At 34.2% G+C, this 27,176-nt stretch overlaps 1 protein-coding gene across 1 annotated transcript in view; it reads left to right on the top strand.

Annotated features, from left to right (window-relative positions):
* The window catches only part of Stk3 (serine/threonine kinase 3), a 315,784-nt gene that overhangs the window by 205,560 nt on the left and 83,048 nt on the right, over positions 1-27,176 (top strand). The window contains 1 exon segment of the mRNA XM_047563286.1: positions 22,084-22,276. Within this exon segment, the coding sequence (XP_047419242.1) occupies positions 22,084-22,276 (193 nt within the window).

Below are 27,176 nucleotides of genomic sequence, written 5' to 3' on the forward strand. Positions count from 1 at the left end.
TATTGTTGGGTCTTGTTTTTTAATCCAGTCTGCCAGTCTGTCTTTTGATTGATGAGTTTAGGCCATTTATGTTCAAAGTTATTATGAGGTATGATTTGTATTCCCAAACTTTTTGGCTTATTTCTGGTGTTTGATTTGAATTAGTTTCTCCTTTAATGACTATTTCTTTAGTGTATTTCCTCCCTTTGCTGGTTTTCATTTTTATTTTTCATTTTATCTTCTTGAAATATTTTCCTGAGAATGTTCTGTAGTCTAGGCTGTATAGTTGTGAATTCTTTTAAAGTTTGTTTATCATGGAAGGTTTTTATATCATTTTCAAATCTGAAGCTTAGTTTTGCTGGGTATAGTATTCTTGGTTGGCATCCATTTTCTTTCAGAGCTTAGTGTGTATTATTCCAGGACCTCCTAGCTTTGAGGGTCTGGGTTGAGAAATCAGTTGAGATCTGAATTGGTTTCCTTCTAAATGTAATTTGACATTTTTCTCTGGTAGCCTTTAAAATACTATGATTGGTCTGTATATTATTCATTTTAAAAATAATATGTCTTGGTGTGGGTCTGTTTTAAGTTTATATATTTGGGGTCCTTTAAGCCTCCTGTATTTGATTTTCCATTTCATCCTTTAAGTTTGAGAAATTATCTGATATTATTGAAAAGATTGTGTATTCCTCTGGTTTGTATCTCTGAGCTTTCCATCTATCTCAATAAATCTTAAATTATGTCTTTTCATGTTATCCCATATTTCTTGGAAATTCTGTTGATGATCACTAAACATCTTTTCTCCATGGACAACTTTATTTTCAAGATAATGTAGTTTGTATTTGTTGCCTGAAACTCTGTATTCTAAGTGGTCCAGTCTGCTAGTGATGCTTTCCATTGAATTTTTAATTTAGTTTATTGATTCATTTTGAGGATTTCTGCTTGATTTTGTTTCAGAATCTCTCTTTATTGAAGTAATCTTTCACTTCCTGCATTTTCTCTCTGATTTCATTTATTACATTATCCTTTACCTTGCTGATCAGTTTAATAATGAACTTTCTAAACTCTCTGACATTTCTTCCACTGTGGTGTCCATGGATTCTGTTACTGACGTATTTTGTTTCACTTGGGGTAGTTTGTTTCCTTGCTTTTTTCATGTTATTTGTGTGAATACCCATCTAGCATGATGGATTTGAGACAGTGGAGTTTCTACCCTGTGGACTTATAATATCCCTGAAGGTTTCCAGTACCTCATGGTTTTGGGGGAGGCAAATAATAACAACCAATACAAACAATATATAGCATTGAACCAAATAGTTCCTGCTATGACATCTACAATGCTAATTGTCCCAATAAACAGAAATGATGTGATCAGTTATTGTCCACAATAGAAACATAAGTATGCAAAAGGGTTTAAATTTTTGGACGATGAACAGGGAGAGAACAGAAGAGATGTATGATATGATGATGATAAGGGAGGAGGAGAGAAAAGAGAAATAAAAAATTAAATGAAGAGTGAAAAAGGGAACAATAGAGTTTGGCTGTTAGCAGAAGAAAGAGAATCAAGGGGAACAGATAAGTAAGAAAAAATATATAAAATAAAAATTTTAAAAATGAAAAAAAGAATAAAAAAGAAAACTGAAATATACTCATCAAACATCCTAACCCTCAAAAAACTGAGCCTTGAAAAATAACTGCCTTCAAAAATGGTACAAATGAGAACAAAGAGACAAATATACATATATATTAATCTGTGTGAATCATTCAGTTCACAAACAGAGAAAAGAAAAAAAAAAATCTCAATAAAAAGTTAAAGAATTGTTTCCTTGGAGTTCAAGATCTTCTCAATTTCCCTTCTCCGCAGTGTTAGGTGAGGTGGGCTGGAGTGTGATGTTTGTTTGCTCCATCCTCAGGGTGGGGTTGCTGGAGTATGAGATGAGACTCCCAAAGGTGGAATTCCTGGAAGTGGTGTTTTAATCCTAGGTAGGCTCCAGATTCTTCATTGAATGGCAGTTGGTCTGAAGATTTTAGGTCAGTGCACATCAAGGGCTCAGCAGTTACTGGTCCACCCTGGAAGACTGCACCCCAGCTATCTCCCCTGAACTCTACTTGTGCAGTAGAAGAGCCCATACTTTGTCCCCTCTGTTACCCATTGTCCCCCCCGCCACCCCGTTTCCTGGTCTCTCTGGTTCAGTCTCCAAACTCAAACACCACCCCCGCTTTCAAATTCCCTGCACCCCCCCCCCCTTTCAAATTCCCTGCCAGGCGCTTCTCTCCCAGCTTGTCCTGAGAGCTGATGGACTGAAAGGGAAGGGGACCCATGTGGGTTTCCATGACCTGTATTCCCCTGTGTAAACCCCTCTTGGGTTTGATTTTCTCCTGGTCATTTAGGCACTCTCTATGTAGTGCTATGTGGGTTTGCCAGGCCTCTATTTGGGGCCCAGTTTGAGTTTGCAAGGAATTGGCTCCCCCAGCTGCGGGACCCCAGGCACGAGTGCAAAATGTCTCCTTCCCATGTCTTCCATAGCCAGCCAGGAGAGATGCAGCTTCCCTCCAGCACAAGGATATTGTGCAGCATGCCTTTGAGGTTAGCCTGGCAGTGTCTTTGGTCTTTGATCTCTCTGTACCCAGACTCAAGATACACTACAGGCCTCCTAAAAATGCAGATTGCTTTGATTCTCTTATCCCTCCACTTTGCTCACTGGGGGACTGCTCAGACTAGCACCTTTGGCGGCAGTGGCACTGGGGGTTTATTTTATTCCATCCAACCTCCTGACTCCCCAGTCTGCTTTGAATGTCTAGCATTAATTCCCAGTAAAGTGGCCCCCCTTCACCCACCTTGCCGATAAGCTACCTGTATGCTTTCTTGGGTTCATGCGATGGAACTCAACCTCCTCTCTTCCAACATCTTGAAACTGTCACGGGACAGATTGTGTTTGAATCCTAATTCCATTCCCAAATGACTCTTAGGCCCTTGGCAAACTCTTTGCTTCATTTTCACCATCTATAATAGAATTAAGAGGATATAATGATTTTATATCTATAAGCACTCAGAACAGTGTTTTACACATAGCATATTCAATGTTTAGCTTTTGTTTCTTTTAATGCTACTACTTGTACTGCCACTACTGCTTTACTATAACATTTTGGCCAGGTTTTGTTTTTGTTTTTTGTTTTTTGTTTAATTTCTAGTTTCTTTGATGGTAATTGTTATTGCTGCTTGTTTTGCTATCTAAGAACCACTAAAACAATGGCATTGATCAGGCACGAACAGACTCAAGATTTCTTTTTCAAACTTTTAAAAACAAATTTTAAGTGGCCAAATGTGTTTGAAAGAGTGGGTAGAAATTTTTATAAATGTACCTTTAAACTGTAAAAAAATAAATTGAATAAACAAAATTTATTTATTCCTATTTCTTTGCTTCTTGAAAAGTACATTAGATTTAGTAGGGAAATATTTATATTTGTGGAAATTATTAACCACAAATCAAAATCTTTGAATAGAATTGATTGCTTGTTATTTCTTATTTTTTCCTGGGTAATTAAGTCACACTTGAGAAAAATTCCTACTTGCTGTTTCCATTGCTATGACTATGTAAATTCTGTTCATAAACATTGTAGTATATAATGATAATGTGTATTTCATGTTTTCTGGAACTAATAATTGTATCAGTTTCTTTTACTATTCTTGTTAGCTTTCTGTGTACCTATCAATAATTTGTTCTCAAGTGGTATATTCCCAGACTCTCTTCAGGAACTGTAAACTCTTCTGTGTAAATCCAAGTACAAGCAATTTATTAGTATCTTACTTTTTTCTTGACTTATTCCTTCTCTCACTGTCATCTGAACTCATTGCTCTTTTGGAGTACTGTACAGCTGTTAACCTTAGATTTCCCCTCAACATTATTATGAGAATTTCCTTTTCTTCCTCTTTGTAATTGATCTGTGCTGCCTGGATTTTGTCTTTGGCTTTCTTGTTTAACTTAGGTATTTTGTTGTGCCATTATTTCCTGGTAGTCTCTTCTTATATTAACTTTTTTTCAGGCCTTGCATATATGACTGTTTTTTAAAATCTTTACTCTTGATTATTTGAGTATAAAATTCTGGATTAGAAATAATGTTCCCTTCCAATTTTGAAGACCTTGCTCTCTTTGCTTGCAGCAATAATGCTGATGGAAGGACAGAAGCCTATCCTTTGAATGTATGGATCTTCACATTCTTCCTTCTATTTGTAATGTGCCTTTATGGACCTCTTTTTCAAATTCATTGTGTGGAGTATCTTTTAGCTTTTTCAATCTGGAATTACCAGTCAGTTTTGTGTAATTTTTTTCTTGATAATTTTCACCAACTCTTTTTTTTTTCTTTCTGTTTCTCTCCTTCTGCAACTCCTTTTATTTGGTTGTTGAACCTCTTAGATTAATCTTTTAATGATCTCATCTCTCTATGCTCCCTTCCCCACCCCCCGTTCTTTTTCTCTCTTTGTTTTCTGGCAGGTCCCCCCAGTTTATATTCTAACTTTTCTATATTTTTCCATATGCTATGGATTATTTAATTTCCAATATATCCTCTTCCTCCTCTTCGTTGTTACATTGTCATAATCATTCTGAATTTTTCTTTACTCCCTGCCTTTTCTCTCTTGCCTTTATATTTATTTTGATCTCCAACTTTTTACTTTATGGACTTCTTCAGATGTTTAGCAATTATATTTGAGAGAAGGTCTAAAATTACCTTCTGGAAGTTAAGTGTGGAAGAACAGAACTTGTTGACTAATAAATCTTGCTGTAAAAGATGTTAAGGTTCACTTCTTTTGGCTTGACTTTGCTTAGTTCTTGTGATTTCTCAGCTTGCAACCCTAAGTTTCAGGTGCTTTTGGTCTATTGAGTTAGCTAGTGTTTAAATATTTACCAGCTTTATAACATTAAAAAATTTTCCTAGCTTCTAGATTTTTGGATATCCTTTGTCTACTGTCTTCTCTTCCCGTTCATCTCTATCTATGAAGTCAAGATTGTTGCTTTGTAACCTCTTAACTTTCCATTTGCAGCTCATCGAGGTTACCTTTGGCCATGACACTTGCTGCTTTTTTTTTTTTTTTAATTTGCTTGTACTTGGGAAATTAATTTTTTAATACCTGCTTTGTTATGGTACTGTGTATTAGTTGTCTTTTTGGATTAACATTTTAGTATCTTGTTTGTTTTCAATGCATTTTCCCTCATTCCTTTGTCCTATTTTTTCCATTTTTCATTTTTTTCATTTTCATATTTATTTCAAAAATCAAAGGCTTTTTTTCAGCATGGTGGGAGATCTGTGTTGCCAAGTTTTGCTTTTGCATTAATATTTAGCCCAGAGGACCTATGTTCTTTGGTGGACTTTATTGTAGCTACATCTAGTCCAGACCCTGGATTAGTCCTTATCCAGTAATTGGGCTAATATAACGCAGAACACTTTTGACATTGGACCATTGAAGAATTTTATAAAGCTAAATTTTGAGAAAATGTATGTCACATTCTTTCCCTGATTTCAAAATTCCAGAATTGTGAAATTTACCATATTGAATTTCTGTATTATAAGAGATCATTTATATTTGATATTCAATCTTAATATATGGACCAATTGTGGATCCTGATTTTTCCATTCTGAGTAAGTGCAATTTTCAGAGAGTTTATGGGTTATTCCATTATCTGTTTAACATTTTTCCAATTTTAATTTTCTTCTATATAGTTTAACTTAAGAGTTGAAGGAAAGTTAATGACCTAAAATTAAATTGACATTTCCATTAACTTCAGTGTAACTTTTGTAAAGGAAACAGTACATGATAACCATCTCAAAATATGTTGGTTTTTAAATTTTAGTGCTGTATTCCTGTGCCCTGTGTAACTACTATAAACAAACCTCCTTAAATATTTTTTATTCTAGAAAGATTTGGAACATTATTGGAAAAGTGTCTTATGAATTTGATTTTTGTTCTTATGGAAAAGCATTTTCTCATTGATTAGAATACATCTTAAATTGACATGTTTTAATAGGTCCTAGGGTAATTGTGCAGATATTTAAAATAAAACAAATTGCAAACAGATTTCTTTAACAGGCTAATCCCAGTATCAAAGTTTTTGTGTTAGTTTAAGCATTGCTAAGTGTGACAAACATCTCTTTTTTTTTTGGCCAGGGCAGCAGGGGGAGCTTTTCCCAGCAGTGATATACTATTGGTGTGCTAGGTCATCTGTATTACATAGTAAGAAAGAATTTGTTTTCTGGAGCACATTCCCAGATCTTTACTCTGAGTTAATTAAATAACATATCTATATTTGTTCATATTTACTATAAATATCTGAATTACCTATGGGAAATATACCTTTTAAAAAGTGTGTATTAACCAATTTTCTATGCTGTACAAATTTACAATACTTTAGTGTTACTAAGGAGCTTTTATAGTATATTGTCAGTAGTATAAAGCAAATCTACATGAATTGTCCCTATCATATAAGAGTTTAAAGATCTAGAATATGGAGCTCAGTTCTTTTTACTGCAGGATAGTATTGTAAACAAAGAAGAACTCTGTGTGTTTGCTTTGGACAGTTGTTGTTTCTATGCTCTCTTAGTTAATAAAGCAAGATATGTATATGTGTACTAAGCTGTGAATATATACAAATCATAATTATATGTGTGTGTGTGTGTATGCACACATGTGTATATGTATCCAACTGTATCTATATTAAATTTAATATGAGTTCATTTGATGTCTCTGACTTTTTTACCACATGGATTGTTCTAGCTGTTTTCCCTTGCTTACTTATAACCTACTACCCCAGTGTTGAGAAACCCAACTCCCACCATCCATCATTCATTCACTGAGTTTTTCACTTCCAGTACATGTATAGTGACTTCAGTCATTATCCCATATTATTCCAATTATTCCACATTGGAAACAATGTTATTGACTACAGTGCCTGTGTACGATTCCTTTTGTCTTTGGTTTTATAGATTTCACTCACTTCCAGAATTACTTAAGGTTATACCTTTTCTCCCCTCACCCTTCAGTGAAGTTCTTTTATACATGTATAACAAAGATTTTTTCCCCCTGATCTCCTAAATGATTTTGTAAAAATATGTTTATATGAAGGTTCACTCTTTATTAAGTTCTATGAAGTATATGGTGATTTGTATCCATTATTACAGTATCAAACAAAGATTTCACCAACCTAAAAGAATACTATTCAGTGCTCTCCAACCCCTAAACTGTGCAACTGCTGATCTGTTTATAGTTCCTAGTTTTGCCTTTTCTATAATAGCTATAATTTGAATTGTACACTATGCAGCATTTTTTCAGTCTGGCTTCTTTCACTTAACAATATACATCATTGATTCATCAATTTCTTTTTGTGGCTTAATCTCACCTTATCACTAAATAGGATTATTTGATGCATGTTATCACTCTTTATCCATTAGCCTATTGGAAGGACATCTTAGTTCCTTACTAGTTTGGGGCAATTATGTATAAAGCTGCTAAGAACATTTACAATGCTGGCTTTCATGTAGATGTAAGTTTTCAAGTCAGTTTGGTAAATACCTAGGACTGAAATGTGCTGGATCTTATAGTGTATTTAGCTTTGTAAGATACTGCCAAACTCTAAAATCATACCATTTTATTTTCCCACCAGCAATCAACAAGAGTTTCTGTTAATATATGCTAGCAATTCATAGTGTCAGTTTTTCACATTTTAACCATTGTAATAGGTATTTAGTGGTATTTCCTTTTTAATTTGCAATTCCATAATGATAAAGATGTTGGGCATCTTCTCTGCGCTTATGTACTGTTCATATATCTTCTTTGGTAAAGTGTCTGTTTAGTACTTTTCCACATTTTTAGAATGACATGGTGGTGTTTTCATATTGCTGATTTTCAAGTTTTCTGTGTATTTTTCCAAAGTATGTGTTTTACCAGTATTTTCTTCCATTATGTGTTTTGTCTTATTTATTTTTTTAACAGTGTCTCTTACAGAGCAGATTTTAATGTTAAGTCACCTTATAAACTTTTCACCCATGGGTCATATTTTAGGTGCCTGTAAACTCAACACAAAGTTCAAGATACACAAATTTTTTTATTTTTTCATGTGTTTTCTCATGAAAATTTAATGGTTTTGCATGTTATATTAAGTTCTGTGAAACTTTTGGGGAAAGCTTTAAAGTCTGTTTCTAGGTTGGGTTTTTTTGTTGTTTTTGTCTGTTTTGGCATATAACTATCCACTCATTCCAGTATCATTTGTTTAAAAGACTATCCTTTCTCCATTGAGTTGCCTCTGTTCATTTTTCAAAAATCAGACCACATCTTTGTGATCTGAGTCTGAGCTCTTTATTCTGTTCCACTGGTATATAATTGATATATGAGTCAACATCCTTTTGCTGATATTATTACTGCCATCTTGATTACTGTAGCGTTATAGAAATTTTAAGAATTGATAATGTGAGTCTATGAACTTTATTTTTTGTATTCAGTACAGTTTTGTGTTGACTGTCCTAGGCCTTTTGCCTTTCCACATGATCTTTAGGATCATTTTATCAACATTTACAAATTAGCTTACTGGAATTTTTATTGGATGGAACTGAATCTGTCCATTAATATAAAAGAAATCCGTTCTAATCCATTAACTTGTAATGACTATTTATATCATCATTTATTTCTTAACACGCACAGATTCTGTACATATTTTTATATGTTAAGACCCAAATGTGTCATATTTTCTTCCTGATGTTATTGAAAAAGATTTAAAAATTTTTCTTATTCTAGTTGTTTATTGCTGGCATATAGGAAGGCAGTTGAATTTGCATACTTGTCCTTATGTCCTGTGTCCTTGCCATACTCACGTATAACTTCTAGGAGTGGTGTTGTTTTTGTGTGTGTGTGTGTGATTTTTGTTGTTGTTGTTGTTGTTCTTTTTTTGGTAGTATTCAGGATCAAACCCAGGTTCTTGCATGTGCTGGGTAAGTATTCTGCCAACCAATCCATCAAGAGTTTTTGGGTACATTTTTGAAAATTTTCTACATAGATAATTATGTCATCTGTGAATAGAGATATTTCTGTCTGGTCTTTATAACATTTATTTATTATATTAAATGGATGTACATTTTCTTTAATTCTTAATATGTTTTGTACGCTCCATACATTCCTTTTTTCTTTTCTTTCTTTCTTTCTTTCTTTCTTTCTTTCTTTCTTTCTTTCTTTCTTTCTTTCTTTCTTTCTTTCTTTTATACTTATTTATTTTTGTTGTTGTTGTCAAGATGGGGTCTTGCTGTGTTACCCAGGCTGGTCTTGAAAATCTAGGGTCAAGGAATCCTCAGGCCTCACTTCACCTACCAAGTAGCTAGGACTACAGGGTATACCACCACATCCAACTCTGAGTGCATTTCTTTTTCTGTTTCAGAGGATGTCTTTTTTTCCATTCATAAATATTGATATAGAACATCAGACATGGTGTTTATCTGTAAAGATATTATTGTAGGCTAGTGAGTGAGACAACAAGTAAACTGTTGATAGCCCAAGTGCAGTATAACAAGTACTGTGATTGAGATATGCAGAAATTGTTTTTTTACTTTTTGTTTTCTAACTTTTCACCTCCTTCAAAAAAGATCCTTTTTCTGCGTGTCTTGTCAGTCCAGCCACATTATCCACTTTCTGGGGCCTTTCTCCTTATTCTAAGAATGTATTTATCTTTTGACCATTGAAAAACTTTACAGAAAAAGACAAATCATTCTTAACAGACTTTTTTTTGAAAGAACAGTCAAAGCCTTTGTTTTTTTTCACTCTATATTGGGGCTGAAATATTCTCCAGCAATACTGTCTTCATGATGACTTTCTGGGTAAGATGAGAATACTTCAGCACCTACTTAATTGGGAGCTCATCCTAGTCATTTTGTGTAGCAGGGGGTTGGATGTGTAGATCTGAATCCCAAGAGAGAACTCAAGCAATTTGGGAATCAGTGCTTTCTATAGTTGGCAGTTAAACCATGATTACACAGGTAGGATTGCTCAAAAGTATTTAAAGAAAAACCTACGTTGCTGCTTTTGCTTGGACATGTTAGCCATTGCTATCTCTGGGAAGAGCGAAACTTTCTTGGTGCTCTTCTTGCCTCAGCTGGTCACGTGCTCCTGTATGGTCCAATGGTATACTTTATTTAGCTCTACGAGAATATTTATATTGTTGTATTTGTCTAGTTTCTCACTTACTTCATTAAAGTATATTTTTCTCAAGGACAAAAGGCATATCTTAGCACACTGACTGGCACAAAGTATTTATTATGAATATATTTAATTGGTAAATACTGAAACTACATATATACAAACTGCTTTATAGTAGGTTTTACCCGACTTTTTTATTCCCTGTTGTTTTGGAAAGTACTACAAAATTATCATCACAGAATGTACATGTTGAACATCCCTAATCTGAAAATCTGAAATCTTAAATGCTCTGAGATATGAAATCTTTCTAACACTGACATGACACCAGAAGTGATAAATTCCGTATTTGACCTCATGTAATGGGTTTCAGTGAAAATGCAGGTACACTAAAAATATTGCATGAAATTACCTTCAGGCCATGTATGTAAGGAGATGTAAAACAATTTTATGTTTAGACTTGTATCTCCTAAGATACCTCATATGTAAATATATGTAAATATCCTAAAATCTGAAGGAATCTGAAACACTTCTGGTGCCAGGCATTTCAGATAAGGAATACTCAACTTGTATGTACACTTAAAAGTTAATAAGGTATATAAATGCTTGTACATGAGGGGTTTCTCCAGCAATGCTTAAGTCAATTATATGATAAATATTTGGGTTGTGGGGGGTGGTCATTTTTTACTTAGCTTATCATCATCTGCCCCCAAATTTCTTTTGTATCAGAAGTTTCAGTAATCTAAACTGCATGTTAAAATTAATACTATTATTTTAGTGTGTTTCAAGCAGTCTTCTTTTGAACTGTATGTTTTTCAGGTTGATTTCTTAAAATCACTAATAGTATCATTTTTAAATTTATGCAAGCAATGATTCTTTTGTTAAATGTGTATTAAAGTTTCTGTTTGCTCTTTAACACCATCATAAAGGAACAGAAAAGAGTGAAGAAAAAAATTCTTTTCAAGACGAATTAGCACTTAAATATATTTTTTATAGGAACGTGAGATACAGTCAGAAGTCTTTATATAAAAACAATTTATAATGCAATGATAAAGTTTTATGAAAATTTATTTCCTGTTGTATCCTTTTATTACTTTTATGGACTCAATAGCTATTCATTGAACTTTGCTATTATATGCAAGTCATTGTGGAAATTCCCAAATGTAGATGATATCCATTGACCTTAAATATTGCTTTTATAAAATACAACTACTTTTTACAAAATATGACATGAAAGTAGTTACAGTATTTTTAACTATCTCAAATTTAAAAATATAAGTGTTTACCAGTTTGGTTCTGAAAATATTGATAGTATATTAGTAAATATGTTGACCTATTTTATGAACCTATTTGAATCTCCAGTTAATGGAATTTAGTCTTTTGTCTTTGGTGCCCTCTTGTGGAATTTTAGTGAACTGCTTGTAACAACACGATAGTTTTTAAAGGTGTTACATTTATTCTAAAATATTTGATTTACAGTCTCCTTTATATTTTGTTAATCTTTTGACATGCTTTTGGCTTGGAGAAAAAAAATAAAAGTCATGGTTGAGATTGCTTTTACTCTTAATTTACTCTGTTGTACATCTGTATTGTGCATAGGGAATGGAAGATAATCTTTTGTTTGGAAACTTTTAGTATGATGCCAAGAACTTGTTCAGTCTTGCATCATGGTGCCTCTGAAGTCCTGCCCATAAGCCTTCTCACCATTTAGGCTTGTTGTACTGATGAACAAGTCTTTTATGACTTTTGGAGATACTAAATGCTTTGAAGTAACTTTAAAACATGCCTGTGAACATGCAAAAAGTTAGGATCCATGAAATTTCTGTTTGTCAAGGACAGGTATGTCAAAGACGGCAGCTGTATAATCTATATACTGACTTTGTAGTGAATGGATGGACCACCTACTTATAGCAGTGGAGAGAAACTTCATTCTTTGTGCCGATTTTTTAGACACTGAAAATCTTAGTCATTTTAAGTGGTTGAATATCTGTTTGTTACTCTTTTTTTTTTGCCTGTCAGACATGGAAGTTGTGCTTACAGGCTGCTGTGTGAGAGAGAACATTTTTTGTTTTCTCAGTAGTTCTTATCCCATTTAGGTTAAGCATGGTATTAATGAGACCAGATTCAACCAGTTGATCCTACTCTGGTTCTTTTCACTGAAAGAACAAACAGATACAACCTTGTGTGTTACAACAAAGACAGTGGAGTAAGTGCAGTCTGTAACTGTATTTGGAAGTGGAATTTGCGCATATGCTCAGTTGGGTCACTTAAGTAGTTTCAGGTTGCTGTATGAGAAGATTTAATAGAACTCTTCCATGATTGGAGACCTTAAGGCAAATATAAAAGAGGCCTTTGGTTTTTTTTTTTTGCCTTTTCTAACTCAAGTCATGATTAGCACAAGGTTAGTGTGTTAGTTTTAAGTAATCACCAGCCGCCAAATTCAGTTATGTACAGGGAATGGAGTGAAAGATTTCTGCCATAGCTTTCCTGTTTTATGCACATCTCCTTGAAGTTGCACGGCACATCCTTTGCTGACTTCTTAGTTGACTCATTCACCATAAATAAACAGTTAGTTTTGTTTCCTTCATCATGTGCTGAATTGGAGAAGTCCATTAAGTCATATTTTGGTTTTAAAAATCAGCATCATCTATTTTATTTTGTCTTTATTTATTTAAATAAGAATCTTTAATAGCTTCTCTTTAGAATCTATTTGGTCTCTTGGTCCAGAATATTATAATTATTTTTGATCCATTATGTTTGACTGTTAGAAAATTTCTAGAATATGTTGGGTTTTTTTTTTTTTTCATGATTTTATTCGGATTTAACTTAGCACTTCTGTTGCTGTAGGACACTTTTTAGTATAGGTTCTAATTAACCTGAAATCTGGATTTCAGTAATATCTGTTTTTGGAAGTGGAGGGAGGGGGGGTACTAGGAATTGAACCCAGGTACACTTAACCACTGAGCCACATCTCCAGCCCTTTTAAAATATTTTATTTAGAGACAGAGTCTCACTGAGTTGTTCAGGCTGACTTTGAACTTGCCATCTCCTGCCTCAGCCTCCCAAAGGCTGGGATTACAGGCTTGTGCCGCCATGCTCAGCTTTCAGTAATAGCTTTCCGATTCCAATCTCTTTTTTCAGTCTTGTTTTTCACCAGTTCATCCTTTAATTTCCATATTTCCTATCACTTCTCTGACAAGCAACTTATTTAGGTGTCTGCTGTTTAAAGCATTTTGTAAACTATAGGCAATCCCTTATTGCTTTTCATTCTAGCCAGGATATTTCTACATTTGTGCCTACTCATCTATTTTTATACTATGATCCAACTTTATAAGGGCCCTAACTTAATTCTAAGGGTGTGTCCTAATTCTCTTGTTCATTATTTTTTGTCATTCTCAGTAGCGTGTTTATTCATGTATTTATCTTTGGGATTGTGGGTTTTTGTTTATCTGTATTTTATCTCAAAAAATAATGTCAGTTCTGGCTTGAGGGTTGAATATAAATGATTTCCTCTAGGATGTATTTGCATTTGTTTCTATCAGGCATCTGGGGTGCTACTATACTAAGACTGCAGTAAGTTACTTTCTGAGTATGAAGTTCTGCAAAACAAGTGGGTAATGTGAAATTGAAAGCCAAACACATGGTTGTAAATTCTAAAGGAGGGCTTGCTTATCCTCACCCTTACCCTTAACTCAGGTAATTGTCATCTCCTTTGCCTGTGGTTAAATCTTTCCTCATTTACCCTTCCACTATGGATATAGAACATCAAAATTCCTGATTTTATGCAGGGGGTTCCAGTTTTACTTTGAAGAGAACCCAGGGACTTCTTTTCCTATTTATCTACCAAATTATAAACCTTAGTTAACCAGAATCTTTCATTCCCATTATGGCAATGCCCCTTAGGGGCAGCCCTAAGATCAGATTTATCTTACTATCATAGCTGTATATGTTCTGGGCACTTGGGGATCTCCCTTACTATCTTGAAAGCTCAGTCATGCATTTATATATATTTGCTACATTGTTTGCTGTTTCATTAGCCTCTTTAAGAGGTATTAAAATATAAATTTTACATGCTCATTTTATTCCTGAAGAACAATTTTTTTCATGTTGAAGTAAAATGCATACTCATTAGCATTGTCCATCTGAATGAAAGTCATTATGATCTCTGCTGTAAAAGTGATACTGTACTGTTATGTGACTTCATTTGCAATAAAGAATTATTTCATATCATTCAAGAAGAGAAAATGATTTAAATGTTTCTCAATTAGTATATCTATATACCTAAAGAGCAGAGGAGGAGCAGCCTAAATATTTCAGTAGTATTATAGATGACAGATCCTTTTAAGAATGTTTGAGTAAATAGCCTTGAAATCATTCATTTATTTGCTGAATATTTAAGGCAGTAGGTATGGCATATGTGAAGATACCTAATGCAAAAGTCTCTGATTATTTCTTAGACTGTTATAGCATAAATCTGTCTTAGCAATGGAGTAGGATTTCCTAATAATGTTTTCAAATATTTGTATTCCATGTGGATTTTATGATTCATGAGCTTGGATTATCATCAGTACTCTGTTTTGCATTCCTGGCACATGATGGCCACTGATTGAAAATGCTATTGTATTCCTTACTGAAATTGGCTGCTTTCTGCAGTGGGGAAGCATCTGTTCTGCAGACCTTTTTCTATAAAATATCAACATGTTTTTCTTCTGCTTTTCTTCACCTAAGGAATAACAGACTATAAGTAAAGTGTAATTTTGAAAAAAACATTTTAATTTTTCTGTAATAAAAATATAAAAGCATCAAATAAAATTTTAATAGTGCTCTAAAATATCAAGAATAAGTTCAGAAGTAATGATTTTTTTAAAAAAAGAAAGTGTTGCTGAAAAGTTTTCACCACCATCACCAAGTTATTAGTGTTTGAATTTTCTAATTTCATAATAAATTAGTTCTCATTTCATTTGTACTTCTTTGATTACTGTTTATGTACCACCCTTTTGTTAGCGGATTGAGTGTTCATTGCTATTTTTAGATGTCAGTTTGTAAATCATATTGTCATTCTTTAGCAAAGTAATTATATATATGAAAATAATCTGAGTAAGGAACATCCCTTCCAAACTTGATCAGTGTTTTTACAATTTTATAGATCATCTAAGACAGTTGTATGAATTCAGAGGCACAAACTTCGTTATTCTTTTGTAGATTCAACTCCAACATAGACTATAGGAAGACTAAAAATCCTATTTTATACCAACTGGCTTTTATATTTCTACTGGTCACAGCATTAAATCTCACAGGAATAAGAGACAAATGACTCATATAAAAATAGATTGAATGTTTTGGGAATAAACAGGTTGCAACCATGATAAAATATTAAAGAAGTAGATTTTTAAAAGGAAGTGATAGAAAATCAGCTTTTGTCTGTGTCCTTGAGGCAGAGTATTAGAAAGAATAAACCCCAACTTAAAAAAAAATGAACTGACCAGGTGCAAATCCATCATTTGTGTATGTAACTTTCTTCATCTCTTAATTTAGCAAAATGAAAGATGCTCTAGGAAACATGTAATATAAGTGAAATTGGACTTGAAAATGTTATTGATATTTTAATACCTTACACAATTGGAAGTTAGATTTTGAGGTTTAGCATCAGATAGACCTTTTTAGAATTCTTCTCTTCTTATTTGTTATACAACTTTGAGCAAATTTGTAAACCTAATTGAGCCTCAGATTTATCATTGGTACAAGAGAGAGAATAATACCTTAGTGGGTTAATAAGAGAATTAAATGGGGGTAGCCTATAAAAATGTAGTGCTTTAATCAAGTGCTTTAACTCATTGATGATAACTGAGTTTATCATTATTAAATGATCAACCAAATAATTTTAGTTAGTAGCATTCTCTTCCCAATGTTTCTTCAATAGTCACACTATGTTTATAGTAATAAGTTAAATAAAATAGTATCAGTAGAACCTCACAACGTTGTTGTTAGTTCTGTGCTTCAGGACTACTTCATAATGAAAAACTGAGCATTCATTCAGTAAATACATAATAAGAGCAATACTTTGAACTGGTTATCAGGAATAACTTTTAAAAATATGATTACTGCTCTTACATATTTTAGATCTAGTGGGGAATTGAGACAAGTCAAGTATATAGACAATTATAGCATGGTGTAATAAGTATATGAGCAACCCAAACACTAGGGTACTACAGGAATCTGTGACACCTAATTCAATTTTGGGATGGTGAGCTGAGAAACTATCTGAGTGTCATTTTGATATAAAAAGTAGTTGTAATATAAAATACTCCACCCAAATCTATGTTTATATGTTTACTAACTAAAAGAGAAAAGCTCAAATATCCAAAAACCATAGTAATGATAAGGAGATGGAAATAGTAATTACCCTGATTACTAGTACATATTGTATAAATGTATTGAAATACCATGCTATGCTCCACAAATTTGTACTTATTAGATGTGAATCAAAAAATTTAAAAATGTCTTTAAGGAAAAAAATAACAACTCCAGGGCAGTCTTCTTTGTGAGACCTTCACTTTTTAAAGGCAAAATTAGAGACTATATTGTTGGATTTCCATTGTACTGTCAACACTCTTCTTATAGCACTTAAAAAAATTATCCTGTAGTTTATTGTTCACATGCCAGAAAATTTCTCCTTGACTTAAACTACATAAAAAACAAAGTGGAAACAAAACTGTCTTAACTCATCTCTGTATCTCCAATGCCTTGTTTACTACTTGAGATATTACAAATGTGTGATAAGTACTCATTGAAGGTATTAATAAGTTAAAATACAAATTGATTCATTCATTAAATAAATATTTGTCAAGTGTCTACTATGTACTAGGTATTTTAGCAGTGGGAATTCAAAATTTTGAAAAATTCTCTTGCCTTCATCAAACTTAAGTTCTAGAGGTAGACAAGGCAAGGTACAGACTGTGAAAAATGTAGAATAAAAGAACAGAGAATGATGGAGGCTTCAGTTTAAATTGGTAGTCACAAAAATCCTCACCGAGGAAGTGATAACAGGTAGATACCCCAGTTAAATAATTTATCAAACTGTCTTGTAGAAAAGCATTTCAGTCTGAGAGATGAGCCAATTTAAAGACTCAAAGAGGAACATGCTTTGCTTGATCAAGAAATAGCAAGGAGGCCAGTGACTGTAGCTTGGTGAGCAAGAAGGAATGTGATAGGAGATGGGATTGGCAGATGTTACTAGGCCAGATCACATTTGGCCATGATAAAGATTTTGGATTATATTCTAAATGTAATGGAAGGCCAAATGCAGAATTTGCAGTGAGAATAATATGATGAGATTTGTATTTCAAAAGGCTTGATCTGCCTGTTGTATGCGAAGCTAAGAGAGGCAAGAATGGGAACGGTAAAAACAGGAGGGTATTTTAATAGTCCAAATGAGAGAAGATGGTGACCTGGAGTAGGATGGACTGAATAATTTGTATAGGACTCTGAGAATAGGTGCTGTTAACATAAGCTGTTAACATTATAAACCAGTACCCCTAACCTAAACCCTCAAAGCAGGTAAAAATTTAAATGTAAGTAAGGTATATGTATGTGGTGGAATAATAGGCTAAGAAATTATTATTATTTTGTGGTGCTGGGGATTAAACCCAGGGTCCTGAGCATGCAAGGCAGGCATTCTACCAACTGAGCTATATCCCTAGCCCCAAGAACTTCTTTCTTAGTTCCAGCACTACTTTTAAGTGTGTGTGACCTTAGGGAAGTCTCTTATTTTCTGTGTCCCTTAGTTTTTCAAATATGAATTGAGGGGTAGAACTAACTTCTTTCCAACTAGAAAGATTCTTTAAAAAATAAATATATATTGAATGCTTACTGTATGAATATAGAACGAAACACTTTAGTGGATTGAGAAGTATTGTAAGACATTATGTTCATATGGTACTGACATTTTTAAAACATTTTATAAAACAAGAGATCATAAATTTAAATGCAAAAGTATGTGGTGCATGTTGTAAGTTCTGCAGAAGCTTGGAGAAGAAGAAAACTAGCAAAAACTGCATTAGCTGTTGAGGTAATATATATATATGACCAGTAGATTTTGTTAAATGGTTAGAGGGAAGGACATTCTGGGTAAAGAGGACACGATTGAAGAGGAAGTCTTAATGAATAGAGCATCACATGGGATTATGATATATAGGAGGATTCAAAGTCAGCCTGCCTGTAAAGGGGGATATATGAATAATGGGAAAATAAGATTGGTGAGGTAGAATGAGATAAAAATAGAACATTAAAACCTAGGCAGAAATATTTAGCTTTATTGTAGACAAGGACTAGGAGTCATTATAGATTATTCAGTAGAATATTATTGATACAAATAGTATTCAGGAAAGATTTGTGTAGTGCTGTGTACTTTGAAGAGGGTATGAAACTACTTTATTCCAGGTAGCACGTAGACATTTTGCATACCTTTTTTCATTTAGTCATCATAACACCAATGGAAGAATCTAAAGTTTAGAGAATTTAAATAGTTTATCAAAAGATCTGATGGCTAGCAAGTGATTTGAGATGAGATTTGAACTAACATCTGCCTGATTGTAGAAGGTTAGATGGAAGCGTCTTCAGTCAGGAGGTATTACTTGCAGTAACCCAGGTATAGGGCAATGGTGCATATACCACTTGCCATGGAAATGGAAGAGAAGAGATAAAAGTTAAAGAGAACTGAATATAGAAATAAAATAGAATGAATGTAAGAAGATATCAAATTGTGAAGCTAGTGAAAATTATTGTGTTTTGTAGTGGTAACTGTTAGGAAGTGAGGCAAATAAAAGGGAATAGAGAAATGGAATAATATTCAGTTTGAGAATGTGGAGGTATTTTTTAAACTCCACATATTTATTACTGAACCAACCAAACCAGTACTATAGCACTGGTTTCAGGATCTGCAGCTAAATATACCCACTATCCAGCGGTGACATTTGTAGCTTGATGTGATGAGGTGATCATAATCCAGATGCAGCATAAATATGTGTGACATTTCATGGTATGATACCTTATAGACCCAGCTTGATTCTCCTCTAGTGTCTCCTTTTTCATTCAAATCCATTGGAAATGGGACAATTTTGCTTTTGTTTCTTGGACAGAAATCACTTGATCCCGAGAGTCTTGTGAGAAGATATGGTGAAGAACAGAATCAGGCACATGCACCACAGTGGCCAAGAAAAAGCAAAGAGTGAGCGAAAATATTGTTTTAGATGTCATGAAAGTAGTAGAGATATATTAGATAATTGAAATCATGAGAATGAAGAGGTCTTCTAAAAGAGGGAGGACCATGAAAGAAGAGCAAAAAACTTTTAATATCTAGTATCCAAGCTTATCATGTAGGTTTAGGAAGAGGAGGGCTATCACACACTGTTCAGCTGTTGCCTCAAATCACTTAAGTTGCTGACACACAGCACTGAAGTTCCTATTCTCCTCATTTGCATTTTGACCTCTGCCAGAACTAGATTTTGCTTGTATTTTTAGAAGTGGAATAGATATAAATGAATTTCAGTGCCTGATCAAGTTTTTCTTTTTTCTTTTTCTTTTTCAAATTGCAGATTCTTTAATATCTCAAATGGATTTATTAGTTTACTTTTACCACCCTATTCTGATACATCTTTTGGTGAATATTTTATGGAAGATTTTTTGTTCATACCTATTATAGACTTGTTTTTTTTCCTGTGAAATATTTAAAAGATTATGGCTGGAACATGACAAAAGCACAGGCAAGAAAAGAAAAACAGATAAAATAGACTCCATTAAAATTAAAAACTTTTGTGCATCAAGACTTACAACAGAGTGAAAACTACCCACAGAATGAGAGTAAAATATTTGCAAATCATTTATCTGATAAGAGATTAATATCTAGAATATATAATTCAATAATTTCAGAATATATGACAACTCTACAATGACAAAAAACAAACTTTATTTTAAAAAAAATGGGCAAAAGACTTGAGTAGACATTTCTCCAAAGAAGATATATACAAACGACCACTAAGTATGTGAAAGATGACTCAGCATCATTGCAGATAAAGGAAATACAAACCAAACCACAGTGAGATTTCACTTCATATTCATTAAGATGACTGTTATTTTTTAAAATGAAAAATAATGTGTTGTCAAAGATGTAGAGAAACTGGAAATCTAGTGTTATGGTTTAGATGAAGTGTCCCCCAGAAGCTCATGTGTGAGACAGTGCAAGGAAGTTTAGAAGTGAAATGATTGGTTTATGAGCATTTTGACCTAATCAGTGCATTAATTCCCTAGCAGGGATTAATTGGTTAGTAACTGTAGATAGGTAGGGTGTGGCTGAAGAAGGTGGGTCATTGGGGGTGTGCCTTGGGGTACACATTTTGTCCCTGGTGAGCAAGAGTTCTCTCTCCTTTCTGGTGCCATGTCCTGAGCTGCCTTCCTCTGCCATACCCTTGCACCTTGATGTTTTGCCTCACTTTGTGCCCAGAGCAATGGAGTTGGTCATCTGTGAACTGAGACCTCTGAAACTGTGAGCCCTAAATAAACTTTCCTTCTCTACATTGTTTTTGTCAGGTCTTTTGGTCACAGTGGTGAAAAAGCTGACTAAAACACTTATGCATTACTGGTGGAAATGTAAAAGTACTGTGGAAAACAATTTGGTGATTCCTCAAAAAATGAAACAGAAAGTTACCAGCACTGTATTGAATATACACCCAAGAATATTGAAAGCAGGGACTCACACAGATACTTGTATACCAGAGTTCATTGCAACATTATTCACAGTAGCTAAAAGTTATAAACAACCCAAACAACCATCAACAAATGAATGGGAAAATAAAATGTTTGAGATACATAGAATAGAATATCATTTAGCCTTAATGAAGTTCTAACACATGGTATTGCATGGATTAATCTTGAAATCAATATGCTAAGTGAAATTAGCCAGACACCAAAGAGTATATATTGTATGACTCTACTTATATGAGGTATCTAGAAGAGGCAATTCATAGGGGAAAAAAGTGTGGTACCAGGCATTGGGGAAAGTGGGGAATGAGGAATTTTCGTTTAGTGGGTATGCAATTTCTGAATGAAATGATGAAAACATTCTGGAAATGTGTTGTGGTGATTGGTTGTATAACATTGTGAATGTACTTAATGCCATTGAACTAGACATTTAAAAATCTGTAAAATGGTAAATTTTATATGTGTATTTTACCACAATTTAAGAGAAAAAGTTAATGGCTATTATAGAGGATATAAACATCATTATGCTTATTATAAAAGAAGGTGCCAACATCTTTGATCTTAAAGGTATTCTCTTTTGTATTTTTATTTACTTTGTCACCATATTTTTATATACCTATACCTGTGGATAATTTACCTATTTTTTTATATTTTCAGTTATAGATGTACACATTACCTTTATTTATTTATTTATTTATTTATTATTTTATGTGGTGCTGAGGATTGAACCCAGTGCCTCACACATGCTAGGCAGGGCTCTACCCCAGCCCATGATTACCAATTTTAATTCTTATTTCAAAGGCATCTAGTAGTTTTCTGTTTCATAAAACAGTTTTTGTTGTTTTAGGTTTTTGTTTTATTTTTTTAGTGTGGAGTACTTATTTGAATCAGGGTCTCACTAAGTTGCTGAGGCTGACCTCAAACTTGTGATCCTTCTGTCTCAGCCTCCCAAGTCACTGGGCTTACAGGGGTGTGCACCTGGCTTTCTGGAGTTTAATTACTGAAAATGTTTGGTTGTTTTTCATAATTTTAACTAAGATAACATTTGTATGTGTTTACCTTAAAATTAATTATAATAGTAGTAGTATCATTATTAAGATATAATATATGTATACTCTTGTTAAGAATTAAGAAATGCAGCTGTCTTAGAGAAGTCTTTCTTCACTGTGGTAATTTGCTTGCAGGATGAAGATGAGCTGGATTCCCACACCATGGTGAAGACTAGTTCAGAAAGTGTGGGCACGATGCGGGCTACAAGCACAATGAGTGAAGGAGCCCAGACCATGATTGAACATAACAGCACGATGTTAGAGTCTGATTTGGGGACCATGGTTATAAACAGTGAGGATGAGGAAGAAGAAGATGGAACTATGAAAAGTATGTGGCTTTTCCCATTGAACATTAGTTTTCTCTTTCAAAGTGTACAAGGAACCAGAGTAGTTCTGTGTTACTTTTTAGAGCCAGATGTGGAAAATTTTGTTTCTTTACTTTATTTGACAATTAAAAGAAGAATATGGCACAAGTCAACTTTCAAAATTTTATTTTAATATAGCACAAAGGAATGCATTTTTAACTTAGGATTATGGAACTTTTTTTTCTGTTGAAGGTTGCTAGCCCATAATTTGATTTGTAAAGTATTCTAGAGAAAAGAAGATAGTGTTCCTAACATTTACTTTTCCAATTAAAAAAGTAAACCTAAAATTCTGTTCCAATAAGTACAACATAATATTATTTCATGTTGTCTAAATTATCAGTTAAGCCACAGAGACAGAAGTGCTGTAGAAAGAAATGAGAGCTGAGGTGAGAAAATAAGAAATACTAGCAAGAGGGATCAGGAGACAGGGGTGCTCATAGAGAAAGTTACATTCCATGCATGTTTACTGCTGCTTATCATTTGTGTTTGAGGCACAATGCCAGGGGAGCTGCAGGGGCTGAAATGCTGATCAAGCCATTTTCTCTGACCTCTGTTGCTTAGAGAGCAATGAAGATAGGAGTTCTTCCATGGACTAGCATTTCTTTCTTAAAATAAATTTTAAAAAAAGTTTTTGAAGATAATGCAGTTAACAGTGTAGGACATTGTGTTTCATGGTGATAGGCAAAAACAGATTAATTATCTCTTCATATCTACTGACCTTCTCTTCTTTTCTTCCTGCTACCCTAGTCCTGTGTGGTTAATGTTGAAGTCTAAGCCCTAAGTGTTTTCTACTATACGGTTTTGCTTCTAAGTGGTAGGAAAGCAGGATTACATGACTTAATGCTATCATACAGCCTGAGAAGTTATTAATATTCAAATGATTGCTGGAACTGCAAAATGGATATTGGAATTTCCTCTGTTGACATTTCTATTTTCTTTTAGTCCACCCCTTTCTTATTGCTGCTGCCTCCATGTTGTTGCTCCCTCTCTGAGGTCCTGTCTCATAGCTTCAAGTCATTAGCCTCACTGCTGATGCTTTCTTCACATTCCTAGTGTACATTGTGATGGCATATTTGAAGGGGAAAATCATGAAGCATGAAATGCAAACAGATGCCGAAGTGTATAAATTTTCTATCTCCTACCACTTGTGGATCTCCTGCTTTGCCCTGGAAAACAGCCTAAATCTTTGATTTCCTAAAATTTCTAACTGGGCTCCTGAATAGAACAGACCTTCTACACCATAACATGCCTAACTCAAAAGCATAAGGATGTTCTTGTGGCCTCCAAAGCCAGTTGGTGTTTGGGTACAAGGCATATGTCCTGTAGATAAAAAATACCCTTTGTTAAGGTAGTTAACACATTTCCCATCCGCATGTAGCATTACTTTTCTGCAACTGATAAAATTCTTTCAAAGGTTAGAATTTTAGCATACAAGTTAGGAGATCTGCTATGCTTTATTATGTCTCTAATGAACTATGGAGCTTCCTACAAAACTATATAAACAGGGGCTGGGATTGTGGCTCAGTGGTAGAGCGCTTGCCTCGCATGCATGAGGCACTGGGTTCAATCTTCAGCACCACATAAATAAACAAAATAAAGATATTGTGTCCATCTACAACTAAAAATTAAAAAAATAACTATATAACAGCTTTTTATGTAGTTGTAGTTCAACATCAGCATATATACAGTGGTAAAAATGGAATCTCATTTGGGTCAAGTTATTATATTTCAAGGAGGAGATCGTGATGATGATTTGAAAAATATCACACTTTAAAATTACACTACAGATTTCCACATAATTCACGTTGTGATGTTTAGCTATGACACTACAGAAATCAACATATGTTATAATTTGATGATAATGATTACATAGTTGTACCTTTTTGTCACAAAATGATTTTATTAAAAGTCCATTTTTAAGTTAAGCAGATAGTGGTTTATGTAGCTGCAATTGTTTTATGTGCCTCAGCAAGCTTTAAATCCCCTGGGCCAACTATCTGTATTTTGTGTTTCTATAGATGAGACATCATTCCGTGGTGTGGAATTTTGATGTTCCCCAAAATCTAATCAGCTGATATTAGTCTAACCTCTAGGGATTGCCATACTGTAGTATATAGCAAGAGTAACAAATGTGTCCTTGAAGAAATATTTACTTTAACCACGTAACTACTTTAATTTTGCTTTTACTCATGATATACATATTTCTTAAAGATGACATTAGTTGGTACGAGGTTATGTCACATCAAAGCCTCATTTGTGTTTTAAGCATTTTTGTTACCTAAAAAGATTATAGCAATGTATTATTTTTTGTTTTCTAAACACTCTAGATTGTTACATTCTGTGCTGAAGATTCTCATTTCCTTCTCCCTTTCCATTAGTGTTTCAAGTGAGTTCCCTGATTTAACATTCTTGTCAGTTTAAATTAGGTTTATGTCTTCTCTTTTATATTTTTATCCACAAAGCTAGAAATTACAGATCTGTTTTCCTTCCTCTGAAAAGGAAATTTAAATCTAGGAACAAAATTATTCAAAGACCTTTAGAAGTGAAGTAAAGAAATTGACAGAAAAATATTTTAAAATTTGATTTATTTTAACAAACCAATAAACAAACAAAAAAGGGCATGGGCCCTGCAGTCATGTCCCAAGAAGAATTCCAGACCTGTTTTCAGCAGTCATGACATTGTTTTTACCCTCTTACTCTCACTCTTCCTGTTCCATTACCCTTGGAATGCCTGGGCATCAGCTTGGTAACCAAGGTCTTTACCATATGACATCACCAATATTTACACATGGATCTTTACTTCTTCCTTGTATATTATGTTCTACCCTTATTGGTCCATGCCAGTTGGAATTCTGAATGATTAACACTGTTTGTCATTTAAGGAAATTAACTTTCAAAGCTTTTTATCCTGAAAGATTTCATTAGCATCATGTTAAGAATCTGTTGTTAGCAAAATGATGGGCTAGTGGAAATTATTTCATTGTGGTGACTCCGGGAGAGTAGTTGCTTCAACAAAGAGAAGACTGTTGCCTTTTACCTTGTAGCTGTCTTTATGGAGGACATAAATAAAGTTGCCCTGGGAAACTCTACCTTGTTGATATGTGAGAAAGAGCCATGCTCTTCACCCAAGTTGTGTGTGTGTGTGTATGTTTTTCTCAAACAGATAGTGAGTTTTGTTCTTGTTAGAATGCCATCTAAATCTCCTTTGCCACATAAAAATAGATGTCCTTGGAATATTGATTTCATTGATGAATACTAATTACATTATAGTCAGAGTCAAAACTTTCTCTTTAGGTACTGCTTATAGTAGGATTAAAGATTTAAAGCTTTCAGAACTAAAAGAATTTTCAGGTAAACCCCCTGCCTTAGTAAGCTATTATCTGTAAGACTACTTTCTTTAAAAGTGTTATACTAACCATACATTTCATTTCATAGAGCACACCTTCTGAAAATGTGTTCCTTAAGATTCATATCAATGGAGATTCTCTAATAAATATAGACAATTTACAGTATTCAGAAGTGTTTGGAGACTATAGTAATATTTTACTAGCTTATTAAGTGGTCTGCAGGTAATGCAGAAGGGAAACCTGTTCAAAAGATTTTACCCAGGCTTTAACTTACTTAGCCATGAAAGTTTTTAATGAGGAGCATTTCAGTGATTAATATCCTATGTAATTAGTGTCTAAGAAACACATTTGAGGAAATGCTGTCACGGGAGTCCTCTAATTCCTTGAGTCAGCTGCTTTCTTTTTGTTATTACACCCACCTTTCACTTCCGTGTTCAGATTCAAGGCAATGTTTCATTTCTTTCAGCCACTCTTACTCATATCCTTAACTCCTGTGCCATAATGTCTTTTCTTACTTGCCCTCCTGAAAAAATTGGCAGGATTGATTTGCCCATCTTCTCTGCATTTTCACACTGGTTTCTGAGTGATGCTGGAGAAAAATCTCAAATCTGCATAGATGAAGGCCACCAGTTCAAGACTTTCAGCCCCATTTGGGCCCTCGGAGCTTTCCTATAGGCCTGTGTTTCAACTCTTTTCTTGTTCTGCAGAATGGCTATTTTAGACCTTCTAAATTTCCTGCAACCCTCCCTTTTAGTTTTAGTGGATGACCTTTCTTCCTACTTTATAGACTAAAGGGGAATACTATCATAAAAGAAGTTAGAGATGGTGTGTAGTTGTTTTGAATGTGGACTTTAAAATAAGATAGAAATGTTGGAGTCATTCGTTTTTATTTTGGTACTGGGGATTGAACCCAGGGATGCTTAACCACTGAGCCACATCCCAGCTGTGCGCCCCCCCCCCAATATTTTATTAGAGACAGGGTCTCATCTAGTTGCTTAGAGCCTCACTAAGTTGCTCAGGCTAGCTTTGAACTTGCAATCCTCCTGTCTCAGCCTCCTGAATCACTGGGGTTACAGGCATGCGCCACCACGCCCAGCTTGAAGTCCTTCTTGGTTTTTCTCTTTCTGCCTTCACCCCTCATTGTATTAACATTAACTCTCAACTATACTGGCTGCAAAATATCTGTCCTCTTCTTTCCATCTGCTATATTTCCTAGTGCAGGTGCTCATAGTCTCTCACTTGTAAGTCTTCCTAATGGATTGCCTTCCTCCATTGTTTGTTCCCTACTCTCCCTGCAGATCTCATCACATTTCTCTGCTGTTTATAACCTTCCATTGACTCCTGGTTGCTCTCAGCCTAAAGGTCAACATGGTTAAAAGGTAGTACATGCTCAGATCCCTGTTATCTTTCTACTCTTGTGTCTCTTTATTCCCTCAGCTCCTCAGCTGTTACAGTGCTCTTTCTTACCTTTGAGTATTCACACTGCCCTAATCTTTCCATTTGGATTCCTGCTTCC

This window comes from Sciurus carolinensis, chromosome 1 (genome assembly GCF_902686445.1).
Source record: "Sciurus carolinensis chromosome 1, mSciCar1.2, whole genome shotgun sequence".
In the NCBI taxonomy this organism is placed as follows: domain Eukaryota; kingdom Metazoa; phylum Chordata; class Mammalia; order Rodentia; family Sciuridae; genus Sciurus; species Sciurus carolinensis.